General features: G+C 41.3%; 1 protein-coding gene across 1 annotated transcript in view; it reads left to right on the top strand.

Annotated features, from left to right (window-relative positions):
- Window positions 1–16,876, top strand: part of WDR27 (WD repeat domain 27) — a 501,316-nt gene that overhangs the window by 276,731 nt on the left and 207,709 nt on the right. The window contains exon 21 of the mRNA XM_063443196.1: window positions 9,270–9,368. Within this exon, the coding sequence (XP_063299266.1) occupies window positions 9,270–9,368 (99 nt within the window). The remainder of the gene's footprint in view (window positions 1–9,269; window positions 9,369–16,876) is intronic.

Here is a 16,876-nt window from a genome sequence, read left to right as displayed (position 1 = left end):
CACAGAGTTGGTCTACCACCTTGTAAGGGCCCTGCCAGACTGCCAGCAGTTTGTCTTGTTTTGCAGGTTTTAATACTAGAACTTTCTGTCCCACCTTGAACATTTGTTGACGGGCACCCCGATCGTACCACACCTTTTGTCGTACCTGGGCCGCCTGGAGGTTTACCTTTACCATCCGTGCTAACTGCTCCATGCGGTCCCGGATCTCCACTACGTATGATACGATGGGGGTCCCTTCGAGTTCCATTTCTCCTTCCCAGTGCTATCTAATGAGATGAAGGGGACCTCGCACCCTTCTCCCATATAGCAGCTCGAAGAGAGAAAACCCGGTAGATTCCTGCGACACCTCTCGATATGCAAACAAGAGGTGAGGCAGACATCGCTCCCAGTCTCGGTATTCATCCATGGGGGTGTTACGGTCAACTGAGCAGGGACTTAATCCTACAGACCTTCCACAACTGGTGCATAAGGTAAACTGGGTCCCTTGATCAGATAGAATTTCTTTAAGAAACCCCACTCGGGTGAATATCCCGACTAACGCACTAGCAACAGTGTCCGCCTGGATATTGGGAAGAGCAACGGCTTCTGGGTAGCGGGTGGCATAGTCCACCATGGTAAGGATATATCGTTTACCGGATGGACTAGGTCGTTTTAGGGGCTCCACCAGGTTGACTGCTTTTCGGCTGAACGGTTCTTCAGTGAGGGGCATAGATAGCAGTCTGTCACAACTGTCATTGTGCCTTCCGCATTTATTGTGTATGTGGTCCGTACACTTGGAATAAGAACTTAGCAAGCTCTACCGCTTCCAATTTGCCTGAAGCCCCTGTGACTTCGTATGCACCTGCCGAGGAGCCCATGGAGATAGGGTTGGTCTCGGTCAGACAGTCACCCCGTGAAAGGGCAAGAAGGACTGTGTTTTTATTTTTTTGTCCTTTTCACCCATCCTCAAATTCTCTGACTGGGTACTACCCATTCATATCCTGCGAGGCCTGTATACCATCCTGCTACATGTTTGGCCTTGACCATTGACCATTCCACACCCTCCTAAGGCTGTTACTCCCGAGGTCTTGCAAACTGTCACGTAGAAACTGGATCCTTCTACTTCTAAGGAAGAATTGACTTCTAAGGTGGCTGATACCACAACTACTGATAGTCCTGTTGCTAGAGATCCAAACTGTCAAGGAGAAACCTGATCCTTGTACTTCTAAGGAAGAATTGGCATCTAAGGTGGCTGATACCACGACTACTGATTGTCCTATTGATAGAGATCCTCCTCCTGGCTACAGAGTGATGGGACTCTAGTGGTTACAGAACACCTGCAAGACTTCGAAAAGCCATCAAATCTGCTCAAGCTGGTAACTCCAAAACCAGAAAGTCAAAGTGAGGAAGTCTTACCTCTTTTCACCTTACGGCGGCTTTGAGGAGGGGGGTACTGTCATGACTGTCATCATGCCTTCCGCATTTATTGTGTAAGTGGTCCTGGCTGGGTTCGAACCTGAGTCTCCTGCATCCCAGCCAAATACCTTATCCTTGGCTCCAAGTATCTTTGGCTACTTCTGCTTGTTCCTGATATCTAGTAGCCTGAACCTGTATGCCTGGACTTTACTCACCCGTTCCTGATGTCTGCTAATTCCAGCCTATATAAACCCCGCCTTGGCTATTGATCCTTGTCAGATCGTTTTGTTCCTGCTGGTTCCTGTTTTCTATTCATCTGACTCTGGTTTTAATTCTCTGCTCGTCCTGCACTCTTGCCTGTCTGCTGCCTGTCCTGACCTTTGGTTCCGTCCCTGACTACGTTTATTGGCTATTCCTCGTCTGTACCTCGTTCCTGGAATCACTGGTTTTATTCAGCCCCAGTGCACTGGTTCACAGCCTTGGGGATTTCTACCTTGAGTCCCCTTGGTCTGTGTATAATTGCAAAGGGTGCTTTAACTCTGCGTGTTGACTCCACTCTCAAGGTAAGATCCTTACACAGTCGAGCTTTGGGGTGATCATCCCTCTTCTCTACGCTCTGACAAACGTTGCAAGTCCGGCAGTAGAGTCGCACATCCGTGGAGAGCTCTGGCCAAAAGAAGTGCTGGGTTACCCAATGAGACGTGCGAGTCCATTCCCAAGTGTCCGTCTAACGGGATGTCATGCCCGATTCAAAGGAGCTCCAGTCGGTACTTCCTTGATACTACTAACTGGCGCTTCTGCGAGGGGGTGACTCCAGGCTTGCGATTTTCTGACACCCTATACAACCTATCTTGTTCCCAGATATACTGTTCTCTCTTTGTGCAGGGATGGGTCGGCTCTAGTCTCTAATCCGAACCCTTCTGGGATATGCCAGGCTAGGGTCGTCATGGCTACGGTTTTTGTCAAAGGGTCAGTGTGTCTTATCTGGGTCTTCCCGACCAGTGGGCTGTACTCGGTGGACAGGGCTTGGGTACGGGTGGTAACTGGATTGGCTGTGGCTGGTGCGGTAGGTGTGTAGGGGGAGGTGAGTGGCCACAGATCATTTCCCAACAGTACTTCCGCTGGCAGGTTGTCCATGATCCCCACATGCACTATGCCAGATCTGGCTCCTTAGTTCAGATGAACATGAGCAGTGGGGAGCCGATAAATAGCTCCCCTTGCTACCCGGACAGCAACTGTTTGTCCGGTACGGTCGTTATTGCAGACCAAGTGTCGCTGTAGTAGGGCTAAAGTGGCCCTGGTATCTCTTAGGCCCTGAACCGATTGCCCGTTAACCAAGACCTCTTGTCGGTGTTGCTGTCGGTTATCCTGGGCGGCTGCTTGGATAGGATCAGCTTTGTATAAGACCCCTAGATACTCCTCATACCCTGGTTCAGCTTCCAAACAGTGAGCGGCTGGAGTGCGGGTTGGGGCAGGTTTCAGGTGGTTGCCCCCAGTTGGATCTGGGTGGTTTCAGGGGACATTTTTTTGCGGATATGGCCTCTGGTCTATGAGGGGACGCATAAGGGACTGCTCTGGGTGAGGGCAGATATTGGTCTGTTCCTAGCGCCTGGCATCGGTGTATTCATCAGCCAGGTGAGCAGCGTCTGGCAAGGTGAGTGGGCATCTATCACGTACCCACTCCCTCAGGGCTGGTTGCAAAGAATCCAGGAAATGCTCGAGAAGAAATAGCTGTAGGACTTCTTCCCCCGTTACCGCCTGACAACCCGCCACCCAATGCGATGCAGTCAGTTGTAGGTTACAGGCCCATTCTGTATATGAGTCCCCCCTTTTTCTCTTTGATTCCCTATACAGTCGCCGGTATGCCTCAGGGGTCACTGCATACCGGAACAGTAATGCCTCTTTCACTGTAGAATAATTGTCCTCGGTAGGGATAGCCCGAAACGCCTCTTTTGCTTTACCTGACAATTTACCAGACAAAATGGTAGCAAATTCCTCAGGGGGTACCTGGTGTAATGCACATTGCCGTTCAAAATCTAGCAAATATCCATGGATTTCCCCATCTGCTTCCTGGAATGCTTTAAATTCTGCGAATGGTACCTTTTTCTGTTCCCTGGGGTTTACAGTTGGAAACACAGCTGGGCTTTCAAGTCTTTGTGCCGTGATTACGCAGAGTTGGTGTTCCCTTCTCTCTCTAGCCTCTGCTGCCACGGTATTGAAGACTTGTGTGATCAGCTCTTCAGATGGGTTCGGTCCATAGATCGCCAACCTTAGTTGAACGGCTTGCAGGGTGTCGTTCTCCTCTGCATTCGGTAGATTTGGTTCGGCCATAGTAGTGCTTTGGTCCAATTCGACCAGTTCCGCTATCAATTCTCGGCGTGGTTGATTACTAGCCAGCCATCCACGGCTCTCCAACAGATCTTTCAAAGTCAATCTTTTCAGCTTCTCATACTGACTCTCCATTTGTGCACTACCTCCTCTGGGAAGAAAAGACCATCTCGCTGCTGCCACCAAATGTAGCGGTTACCCCGTTGAGTGGAGGGGTTTCCACCACCAGTAGGCATCCTTCTCCCGAGTGTGAGGGATATTACAACATTCCAATTAGTCATCCAAGTAGAGAAGCTCTTACAAGAGCTAGTGTGATAGCTTTATAGGAGTTTCTCCCAATAAGAGACAAGACTCTAGATTGAGGGTAACGTAAGATCTGAATTTTAATAGCGGCAAACTGCCTTTTATATAGGTTTCCCAACAAGGGTGACACTTGTTGGGCACAGGGACACAAAGTGAACAACCAATAAAAAACAGGGTTTTACATTGAGACACTCCCATACAAAATACACAATCCCTCCCCTCTGCTTAGGAGATAATTGAGTTAACTTACTGTATCAACTCAATTATCTCCAAACGAAAAAGACAAGTTTTTACACATTTTTTTAAAAACACCACAAAAACATATGGGAATCTCATAAAACACATCCCCTGATAGCCCCAATATGGGAGAACAACATACTGAAAAATCACCCAGATCGGTTCAGGGGTTCAAAAGTTAGCTGGGAGTCTCTTTTTGACTGACCACACGCATGGTTTCATACCCAAAATAGTTCCAGAGAATTAGGCTGTGCGGGCGATCTATTTCGAACCGTCAAAGTACGTTCAAATAGTCGATCAGGGCCGTTTGTACAAAGAGGCATTGAGTGTAGTTGCTTCGGTAGATTGTGTCTACCAAACGGTGCTCCATTCATGCAATTACAGTCGAACATAACGGGGAGTGGAAGTCCCAGCGGTGTTCGTGCCGTTAAGTGTCCAATTTTAGTTCTATGCACTCGACGACAAAACACCGCTGTATCCCAAGATGGCCGCCACCACGCGTTCGCGCATACGAACGCCTAACACCCAGTCGACCGCTTAGAATGTTAGGGTGTCCATGTTTTTAGAGGTGTTAAGAAGGTCAATGAGCTTAACAAGCGCTATGCTCCAGGTTTGGGTGGTCAGTCGTTCAGCAGGTCTTTCGGTATTCGAGCGGCCAATGATAAAATGAGACAGATTATATTCCCTTCGAAGGGTTAGATTAACAGAATGTCTAAACTTTAAAATTCAAGGACAGAGGGTCTTTGTATCCCATTTTAAAATGCATACTAATGCAGAATGTGTGCGGACTAAAGATGAAAATGCAAATTAAAGGTACCTACATGTTAACAGCGCACCTAGGTAGACAAAAAAGTGCTAATCAATTTGTTCCAACATATAATCACAGTGCATAAGATGGATTGGATTTTAATACTAGATTTTTAGGGTGTGATTAGTGAAATTGTTTCACACCATTCTGATATCTTTGTAGAGATTGCTCCGGAATTATTTCTAGTATATCTCATCTATTTCTCTATGTTAAAAATGTTGCCACCTATTAAATGCTATAGCACAAATGTCCATGTAAAATGACTTAATTAATTGTCAGCTGATAATCATAATTTTAATGCAGACAGTTATTTAAAAAATACATATTTAAGGATTGTAATCAGTTTATTCCAACACTTAAAAGGGACACTATAGTCACCAGAACAATTACAACTTAATGTATTTGTTCTAATGAGTATAATCATTTCATTCAGGCTTTTTGCAGAGAAAATGCAGTGTTTACATTACAGCCTAGTGATACCTCCACTGGCCACTCCTCCTACGGCTACTAGCAGCACCGCTATTCAGTATCTCCACCCTCTGCATGCACTAAAACTAAACTTTACTCATAGATATGCATTGATTCATTTCATCTCTATTAGGAGATGCTGATTGGCCAGGGCTGTGCTTGATTTGTGCTGGCTATGGCCCCAGGACCTGCTTCCTTGACAGTCTCAGCCAATCCCATGGGGAATCACTGTGATTGGCTCAGACCACCACTTCTGATTATGTCAGCAGACAGGAGGCAGGTCAGAGGCAGACAGCAGCAGAGGCAGCAGCTACAGACTTGAATAAAAGTAAGATTGTACTTTATTTAGGGAGGCTAGAGGAGGTCGGGGGGAGGGTGGTTTTAACACTATAGGGTCAGGAATACGTTTGTGTTACTTACCCTATAGTGTTCCTTTAAGTCAATGCCATACTACACTATAGAATAAGGCTTTTGTAATATGTGGTTGGGTATTTGTAATTCCTATCGAAAGAGTTAGTATACATAATGTGTTAGTTAATTTTATTTCTAAGGCACCATCTCTGTTGCCTTACTTATTTTTAGGACGTAAATTACTCCATGTGTCTTTCTTTGAAAAAACATATGCTCCACTTGCTGTAGAAAATATTTGTTTAAACTGTTTTGTAGGGCTAATTATCTCAGCACTTAGTTTACGATGTGAAAAAGCAAGGTGCCCACAGAAAGCTATATTTAGTATGACAAGGTTATTCCAGGATATTTGTATTTTTATGGTGCAGGCTCCCATTAAATTTGTTTTCAAGAAAAGATATATGTTGCCACATAAATAGCAGTACTATTACTTATAGGAACATTATAGTGTCAGAAATACAAGCATGTGTATCTGACACTCTAGGTCTAAATGTGCCGTTTAGAGGACCAGCCCCACCTTGCTATCATTAAAAAGGTATTAAACTTACCATTCTTTTCCAGCGTTGCGCGGGTCTTCTTGCAGGAAGTTCAGCCCCCGCTCCGCCTCCATGGATCAATGCATCTCTATGACAAGCATGCAGTGACTCCATGCATAGCGTGTAGATGCTAAACGTATGTGCAGCACTGACCCAGGAAGCACCTCTAGTGGCAGTCTGAATTATGGCAACTAGATATGTTACTAGACAGTAATGTAAACCCTGCCTTTTCTATGAAAAGGCAGTGTATATATTAAACATCCCTGCAGGGACATGCAATAAACACCACAACAACTACATTAAGCTGTAGTTGTTCTGGTGACTATGTTATAGAATAATTAAAACTCTTATTAAAACTTCACATTAACTTCATTAACTTCATAAATGACAGATTTTCCTAACAGCATTTAGAATATTAGCAAGAGAATGTATTTTCTAGAAGGATATGAGCAACACCGGAATTGTCAAGTTCCTGTAGTATGAAACATTGTATGCCATAGTTAGATCATGAGAACTGTACTAATGAAATGTCCATTCACTAAAAAGCCTTGAACCTGACCTCGAATCTAACAGCACTAACTACTCAAAATGGCGCCTAAAGCCCCCCTCCCATCGAGTGAAGCCTCGTGCTAGCAAGATGGCGTCTGAGCCATCGTGTCCACTCCCGTGTCCAAGATGACGCCACCTCTCGGTGGGAGGACATTTAGCCGGCCACTTAGTACTTAAGCCAATTAATAATATTGATGGGTGGGTATTGACATAGCCACTTAACACTTAACCCAATTAACGATGTTTATTTGTTGTTATCTTGATATTCTATGATGATGTAATATTGCTTTTATAAGGGTCTGCGAGCCCGCTTTTTAACCAGATGCCATTAAATTTTCTCAAAGTTCTTTTAACCTGAACTCCATGTGTCAGTGTGAATTTACTTCTGCGTATATGCAATTTAATCATCTCTAATTTGGACAGGAACAGATAGTCATTCAAACTTATTTGTTTGCTTAAAAGAATCTATATCAATTATAGTGTCCCTTTAAACTTTAACAACATAATACATTTTGATTGAGCAGGTAATTTATAAAGCTAGGTTATTCAGTAATGTCCTTTGAGTGTGAAGAAGAAGTTCATTAAACTGGGAATAATGATTTCACAAGGGCATTTCACAATTTTGGCTAAAGTAGCTTAACTGAAATAATCCAACATGGTAATTAATTCAACTTGCTATAGTACCAGAGTGCAGCAGGTCATAACAGCAAAAGGATGCTCTACTAAGTTCCAAAGATATTGCTATAAAGGTGTTGAATAATTTTGAGACTGGAGAAGTTATTATACGTTGATTTTCAGTTGAATTTGGAGAAACCAATTGAAGCATTGAATAATTTTGATTACAACTGTATAATAAGACACAATTTACTAGGGAACTCTGCCCTCGGGCTGTAATTTAATATCTTTAGAACTTTTAGATGGCTCTCTATAAGAAAGGCTATGGGCGTAAAATTTAAAAGAAAAATATTTACTGAGACAAACCTTAGCAGAAGAGAAAATACAGTGTTCAACAAAAAAACAAAACAAAAAAAAAAACTGTAAAGGTGTGAGTGATTAAGGAGTGGGTGAACTACTAAACAGGCATAATAGTAATTTCACACAGAGGAAAATGGAGGGCAATATTATGCTGCAAAAATATCATTGCCAAGGATACAAACCTAGGGTGATATAGGCCTGAGATCCAATTCAACCCTTCCAGTTTGTGAGAGGTTGATAAAAAAAAGTCCTTTGACATGATCATTTCAGATACAATGTTATTTAATTGTTCTATTTCAGTATAGGGAAATGTATACTTATGACAGGTCTGCACCCATTTATGACTTACACCTTATTACCGGTAGTTTTTTTTTTACTTTGTCAGTTGTCACCTCCCAAGTTGCGATTTATGAGCTGCTGTAAACTGCAACCATGCTTACATTAAAGGACCACTATAGGCACCCAGACCACTTCAGCTCAATGAAGTGGTCTGGGTGCCAGGTCCCTCTAGTTTTAACCCTGCAGCTAAAAACATAGCAGTTTCAGAGAAACTATGTTTCACTGAGTGGTAATCCAGCCTCTAGTGGCTGTCTCACTGACAGCCGCTAGAGGCGCTTCCACGATTCTCACTGTGAAAATTACAGTAAGAAAATGCGGGGTGTCCATAGGAAAGCATTGAGTAATGCTTTCATATGGGCTGTTTGAATGCGCGTGCGGCTCTTGCCGCGCATGCACATTAGGATCTGACGTTGGCAAGGCGTGGAGAGTTCCCCAGCACAGAGGAGAAAGGTAAGTGGCTGAAAGGGTTTTAACCCCTTCACCCAAGCGGGAGGGGGGCCCTGAGAGTGGAGGGGACTTAATGACCCTATAGTGCCAGAAAAACGAGTTTGTTTTCCTGGCACTATAGTGCTCCTTTAAGAGAGACTGGTCCACATGTATCCTCTGGTTACTATGGTAACAGCTCAGTAGCTTTCCTTTTTTTACATCCTGGCCTTTATATTTATTTAAAGGACAACTCCATTCCGAACTGTTTTCAATATATTAATCATTTCAACAAGTTTTAAAAGAAAATCGATTTTTTTGTAAAATTAACTATATGTAAAAAAATTAGAAAAAGAGATCCGGTATCTTCGGCTTGACTGCTTTAGCATAGTTTTACATTTAGATTTTCAATTCATTGCAGTTCAAGTCTTTAACCTATAAACCCCTATGTGCAAATTGTGTGTATGTATCTAACTTAATACATTTATATTCTATTCCAGGCATATATTTATGAAATGCGTTCCAGTACATATTTGCAAAAGCTCTCGGGGCACACAGAATCCGTCATCAGTGTAGCGTTTAATCCATCTTCGTCACAGGTACGATTTCTCTATTCCTGCTCCTTAACTTCAAAATGCAACACACGTGACTGTTTGTAAGATGATTCTTTTCTTTCACACGGTATACTTTTAAGCATACTGAGATTATTTTATAAGGTACTTTTTATCATTTGTGTTATTGTTCGGTGATATCACAGTTTAAATAAATTTTTATCTTTGTTAATTGGATCTTGCAATTCAGCTAATACAGTGCATTAAATTATGTCCATCAATTAACCACAATGGTTTATTTAAGCACTCTCTATTAAATGACATCATATCTAAGTAATAATTTGTAATACTAAACTGTGTTACTGTGAGTTATTTGGTTGCTATTACAGCAAGGCTTAGTCATGTTTAAATTTGAGTTGTATTACTCCATTGCCGAAGTCGTGAATTCTCAAGATAGGCTTTTGTTCACTCCTACTAGTACGTGGCTGCAAGGCATGACATTTATGATGTTGTTAAAAGTCATTTTACTGGATTAGCATTTTTATGTGAGATAGTACATCTTGTAGGGCCCAGTGGAATTTTGGTTGCACCAATTCTCCTTGTCCAGTGGGGAGTTAGAAGGCCTTATACTGACCCAGCCACTTTTATAATTGGGAGGGAGGAGCTAAGATTAGTGCAAACATGAGTTTTCTTTGTAGTGAGATCTAGCACAATAAAGCACTTTGTAATGATGTACAATGTTGGCCTGATGTGTTTTGTATTCCTATACCCAAAATCTCAACTTCCTACACATAAACATTTGAAAAAGGTTATTGACTGGAAGTAAGTTATTAATATCTAAGGCATTTGGTAGCTGCTTGAGTGACTGCCAACCCCTTTGGTAGGCTCATCTTCATGATTGAGGCAAAAACTAAAGACAGGAGCAGAGCTTGACGGTGATACTGACCAGCCGCCATATCTGTTAGCTTTCAGCGTAATTGCTATAAATTTACCCAATATCTTCTATTGTGAGAGCAATCTAGCTCCCAAAGATCCAACCTCTGATCTTGGGGATCCTGCTGCATTGGTAGATGCCCTTCTTTCACACCCTGAAACGGCTAAGTAGAAGCGCAGACCTGGAGTCTACCTTACACTTTCCCAGCTTGTAGATACTCCTCAGCGGTTCTTGTACAGGCAGCACGCCTAGCAAAGCTGAACTCTTCTATCCTGTCTCTTTTTACACCACGACAGCTATAGGGCGCTGCTCCCAGAAAACTGGTACTATGGCGGAATAATGAGACATGGGTTATGCTACAGAGGCAAGCACAACCTAAAATGGCCCAACTACCTTGGCACCTTCTTGCTCACCAAAGCGGCACAGCTCACAAGATACTATTGCATCTTGAACGGTCCAACATACACCCTTGGAGTCCACCGAGGGCTGTGCTTCTGCTACTTAACAGGACCTACATATCTTACTGCAGGATTTTTAATAATTACTTGCAACAGATGTGCTCAAAATAGATATGCAGAATATCACTGAATGGGTGTAATCTACAGAGGAGGATATAACAGACTGTCACAGGTTTGGGGTGAATGGGCTTGGTATGCAGAAATTTTATACGGACACAGTCACTGAATTAAAATGTTTTATTTTAAAAACAAATAAATATAATGCAAAAGTCCCAATGCAAGTATAAACAGTAAATAAAGCAATTCCTTCACAAGAAATAAGTCTTTAAGAAAAAAAAAAAGTATTTTACCAGAGTTCCAGCAAATGAAGAAAGGCTTGTTTGAAGTTGTAGTAAAAGCTGTAGTAAAATTCCAGGAACTAAATCAATAAATATGGGACAGCGTTGCAGGGGTTAATCAAGGTTGAAACAGCATTGCAGCGATTAACCAAGGTTGAAACAGCGTTGCAGGGGTTAACCAAGACTCAAGGCAGAATTCAGGCAGACAAGAGTTGAATCTGGCAATCAACAGGTGAGGATGATCAACTCATTTCAGACAGGACCTGGCTCTGTACTCCAGGGGAACAACAAAACAACTGAGCACAGACCCTAGGGTGGTCTGTGCTTAAATAAGGAAAAGGGAATAGGAGTCCTCCCATGAGGAGGGGTCTAAGGGCCTATATAAGTGTCTCACTTGGACTCATCTGGGTAGCTAGATGTTCACACCTCCCTATATGGGTGGGATGCTATGTCCGTTCCCCGCACTACTTCCAGGAAAACCTCTATGGGTTCCCTAGAGTTCTGATAGCCTCCGCCAGAGGGGAGGTAGGCTCAGTTTGTGTCCCTTCCCCCGCATGCTGCAACCCACGTGGCGCATGTGTGGGGCCCGAAGAGACCGGAGAGACAGCGGTGCACCTTGTGCCAATGGCGTGCCACAGAGGAGTGGAGGAGACTGCTGGCCACCAGGAGGAAGTTGAAGCGCATCCCTCACTCCCAGGACACCAAGAAAAACGTGGCGTCCGACGTGTGAGTGAGTTGTGCTGAACCCTCCCAGTGTGCTGAGACACAGACATTCAGAGCTGTATGTCCACTATGACAGACACCTTTCACCACCTACACGCTACTCAATAAGAACTTTCTCTACAGTTGACCACGCAGGAAGACCGATACCTCCACAACCATATCAAAATTCATGTCATGCCATCTGCAGTAACTGTTGAAAAGATAAGATACCACACTATCACATCTGAGGCAGTTCTTGGCAACTATCTTGCTTCTGGCTATGCCATGAAGATCACAATTAATATTGTCTTCCTAATCCAAGCTAGTCCTCGCCTAAGTCATCTGAGATGTCATCCTTCACTGCACCTCCTCAGGATAAGGGCCAAGTTATGGCTGTGCAGAAAGGCAAGACACCACTCTCCTTTGAAGCCTCACAACTGTCCTTTTATCAGGACCGGCAAGGGCCACACTTCAATGGTGCAAATCACTTAGATCAAAAAACACCTACAATCCGCTGGAATGGCCTACAGGTTGGGGGCACCCAAGTCCCTTTTGGTAAACCACAATGGGACTATGCATAAACTCACCTTAAACCTTTTCCAGTGCTGGGAATCACAGAACCAAGCTCTGATATGACCACACAGGCTCCTGCTCAGCACTGGGATCCTGCCAATATAGGGCCTTTCATTCTGAGTGTTGAAGAGGAGACTCACCCGGTCCCCTGACTGTGGCTGGTGATGAAGATGCCACATCTTTTCCACTAGATGATTTGCAGCTCATATCTGTTTTTTTGTGTATCTCTCTTCTTTTCTCTTTGTTTATAATTTTCTGGCATTATTTTATGAGACTATATTATGTGCTAGGCATACTTGTGTATTGATAACCCAGGCTAGGTACATAAGCCATGCTTTAGTCTATGCACTGTGATGTGCTGGTTCAATTTTGCAATATGCAGATTACTGATGAGAACTCAACCCCTTCCCCCCACCACTCCCTTCTTGTTAGGGGTACCGTACACTGTCAAATATTTTATAATCCTTCTGGTGGTACCGCATCCATTAAAGGTCACACTTTTTCTATATAACTTACTTAACTCTCATTCCCAAACTATTAATTGTTTATATTACCTTTGGTTTCGGTACTACTTAGAAAAAAGCATGATATATGATTGGAATCTGTTGTATGTCGTCTAACATGTTTGTTACTTAATCCTGACTAACATATACATTGTGTCCTACAATTAGGGTCTTATAGGTGAGGTACTCTACTAATTAATGTCTTGTATCCTATTCTTAACCCCTAATGTTTACCTCGAAAATTGATCTGTATTGATTAATGTATTGATTAATGTTAAAATGGGCAGTTTATCTGACGTGTCTTGCCTTTTCCTAATCTTGAAACATACACCATTATGCTGATTTCTTTTCCTAATCCTGTTGTTACCTATGCACTACAGAAATGAAGAATGTAACAAAAAATACTAAACACAGACTTTGTTAATGTGTAAAGGGTAAATAATCTGTGTGTTAAAGAAAAAAATAACACTGACTAGTTAATCTCTGTGTAGATCTTTTTGTTTTGGAATTTGTCTTTACTAGTTCACCTATAAACTGCTGGAGATATCCATAAAAGCAATAATTTGCATCAGATATTCTATACCACCATTGGGTACTACTAGGTATATTAAAAACAGTTACAACATTTATTGTAACACAAAATCTGTTTGTATTTTTTAATGAAGTTATAGTATAGGTAGAGGTAGAAACTAATATAAAAAGATTGAAAACTGTGCCATTGGGTAACATATCTGATTTACCCACAGATAGCAATAAATTACTGACAGGAAAAGTCGAAATGGGAGACTGGATATGATATTTGCTGAACTGTAATAGCCATGAGCAGATTTTGCATAATCCTATTTAAGACCAATTCAAATAATTTAATTATATTACAAGATAATGTGCATGTGGTTTTGAAGTATGGGATAATGACTCTGATTAGCATTCCATATTAAATTCTCCTCTGCATCCGAGGTAATTCTGATATTCATGCGTAAGTCTCATTTAATAAAACGCAGTAGTGCCAGGTTAAAAATAGCAGCAGAATCACAATGCCAGGCATTTTGGAACTGTGAAATATGCAATGTGTGGCAGTGGAAGAAAACAGTTGCAGATGCTGGATGGATGTTGGACACATTGAATCCTGATTCTTTTCCAACATTTGCTATTTAATGTTGCTGAGATGTTTATGAGTCCCCTTATGCACAGTTTATCAGTTGTATTGTCCGTGAGGATACTTTTCTTGTAGAAACCAGTTGTTGAGTTTCCAACACTTATTAAAAGCTCAGGTTACTGCAGTTCTTTTCAAACTATTTTGGCAGGGAACTTCTCGGCTAATTACATATATTTTCCATTGACTGTTTCTATTCCACTTATTCCACAATATTATCCTAAAGTGTGTTTGTCTGTGATTCTACTATTTTGATTAATCTCTGTGTAGAGTAGCATTCTCAATAAACAATACATTGCACTCACATCATATTGTGTTCCAATGAGAACATCTCCAGATTGCTTGGTAAGGTAAGGTATTTTGAGCCAAGACTAGATGATAAGTTAGCCAAACACATATAAATATAATGTCTAATGCACCAATTCCATACATCCAGCTTTCCATAAGTTTTTATAATTAGGAATTTCAGCATTTTGCAGCTTATTAGTATGTCCCAACTTGTACAGTGTACAATAAAAGTGTTTTACTGTGTAACCTTTGTTGATACAGAGCATATTCTGCTATAATTTGTTAGAACAGGTGCACAGACAAGAAACTGTGATAATATGTGAGCAAAGTTAGGGTGATATGATAATAATTGCCTAACAATCTTCCAGGAAATCACAATGACATTTAGAATAACAGCACCCCTCTAATATTAAAGGGACACTATCGTTAATGCATATATTTCAATGCTATAGTATCATAATCACGATCTGGTCCTTAAACACCCGACACCATTATGGAATGGCTTGTTTATTTAAGATCAGAATCCTATTTTTAGATTAATAGAATATTGAATTTCAGTGTGTGGTCTCCAAGCACCAGTTTATTATGATGGCATAGCTAACATTGGCACCTCAATGTGAACTGTCAGCATTTTGGATCTTTACTGCCCAGGGTAAGTCTCATATTAAAATAGTTTGTGATGTACAAAATTAACTAAAACCAGAACTGAGCATCAACCCTATGAAGGACCATTTTGGTTTGGTTTTCAGCATTCACTTGCACGCTCATTGTGCTTTGAAAAATATCAACTACACATTGCTGATATGGTCCACTAACACCAAACTGATAATCTAGGATGCTGAATCCCTCATGCAGAGGAAACTGGCTCGCATTTCAGATCTGCACTACCTTTTTAGGATGGGATCAGTCTAATATACAAGTGGTACAGGTTCTCTCTCTAATGGCACAAATTGAGCTAAAACTAGCTTTAGAACTGAGTGGGCACTTTATGGCAAGCTATTTGAGTTGTTGTCTGTTCACATTATTTTCATCCATTCTGTTTTGGTTCATTTGGGTCCCAGTTTATTTTTTTGTTTGTTTTTATTTCAGAATGTTTGCAATTACATTCACATAAGTATTATCAAGTTAAACATCTCAAGTGGGTATGACAACAATTGCATTCAATATAGTAAATAAAAAGATAATATAAAGTAATAAAAGAAGAAAAAATTAAACAAATATAACAAAATAGGACATAATTATTTACTTAATGCCAAATTAAATTTCTAATATGTCGATAATGCACTCCAATGAGGTATGTACCTGGCCAATGCGCAAACCTGGCAAATGCCACAAACGCTAAGGGCCGAGGCCGACCAGTGATCAAAAGTTTGCCCGGCCAGCCCATGCAGGGACGACACTCAGTGAGCGAGGCCCAAACAAGTAACTAAGTCCCTTCGTGACCTGGTGGGGAGATCAGAAATCTTTCTCACTGACCCATTACTCAGACATGCAGAGTGGTGCAGGGAACGACAGGTTTTACCTCCGACTGGGGGTATATTCTCGCAAGCTCTCACCACTGAGAGCGTTGCCGTGGATTACCATGGCAACGCTCTCAGTAACACTGGAGCTCATCTGAGTGTCAGCAGTTGGAGAGTGATTCCAGCCCAAGTTCCCCTAATGTCCTACCACCTTTTGCCAAAGGTAACAAAAGGCAAAAGTGAGGGGGGAATATTCTTTTTTTTTTTTTTTATATAAATCATTTTTAAAAAAAAATATTTTAATAGGTTTACAATTGCTTAAAAAAGAATTGATATGAAGTGTCTTGTTGTAATAAAAAAAAATCATTATTATGCCATTTGTAATATCTGTGTACCTGAGGTCTATCTAAAGTCCTAAATTCACTAATAGAATTAGAGGGCACAGTGGTCTCCGTAAGTCACAGATTTAACAATGGCTAGCATTGGCAATGAAACATTAAAATAGCCTATGTCTCCCTCTTTCACTTTCTAAACCAATGGTTTTAGACTTATTCAGGGCTTTCTCCCCTGCCACACAAATAAGGAAATGATCCTTTGAGCCAAACGTAACCTACACAGGTATTAGAATAGGGAGGTGCCTGAATAGATTTAACCATTTTGGCATAACATATGCTTCAACAAAATTATTTTACCAACCCATGATAATAGTTTATTTTTTCATCCCTTTAACCCCTTAAGGACAGAGCTTCGGAAGCTTGTCTTTCACTTTGTGACAACGGCATTTTTTGCATTTTTTGCTGTTTGCGTTCAACTGCAATTTGCATTTGACTAATTTATTGCACCGACGCATATTATATACCGTTTTTTAAAGGACAGAAAGGGCTTTCATTTGATGTAACATATATATATACATGCTTATTTATTATAAAAAAAATACAGAAAAATGCAAAAAAAATGAAAAATTTTGATTTTTTTTTTACAGTTTTTGCAATAATAACGTGTGCCTAATTAGTGCAGGTTAAGGGAAGTAATTAAAAATAAATTCATTTAGTTGTTCTGATTTACAGAATATATAATGTGTCTGGGATTTTCAGTTTTTTTTTTGGTAGTTACAGGTCACAAAGCACAAGGAGTAAAATAAACTTTT

The sequence above is a fragment of the Pelobates fuscus genome, chromosome 2 (assembly GCF_036172605.1).
Source record: "Pelobates fuscus isolate aPelFus1 chromosome 2, aPelFus1.pri, whole genome shotgun sequence".
Taxonomy (NCBI): Eukaryota; Metazoa; Chordata; class Amphibia; order Anura; family Pelobatidae; genus Pelobates; species Pelobates fuscus.
The sequence above is the reverse complement of the archived record's forward strand: the minus strand, read 5'-3'. Positions and strand labels throughout refer to the sequence as shown.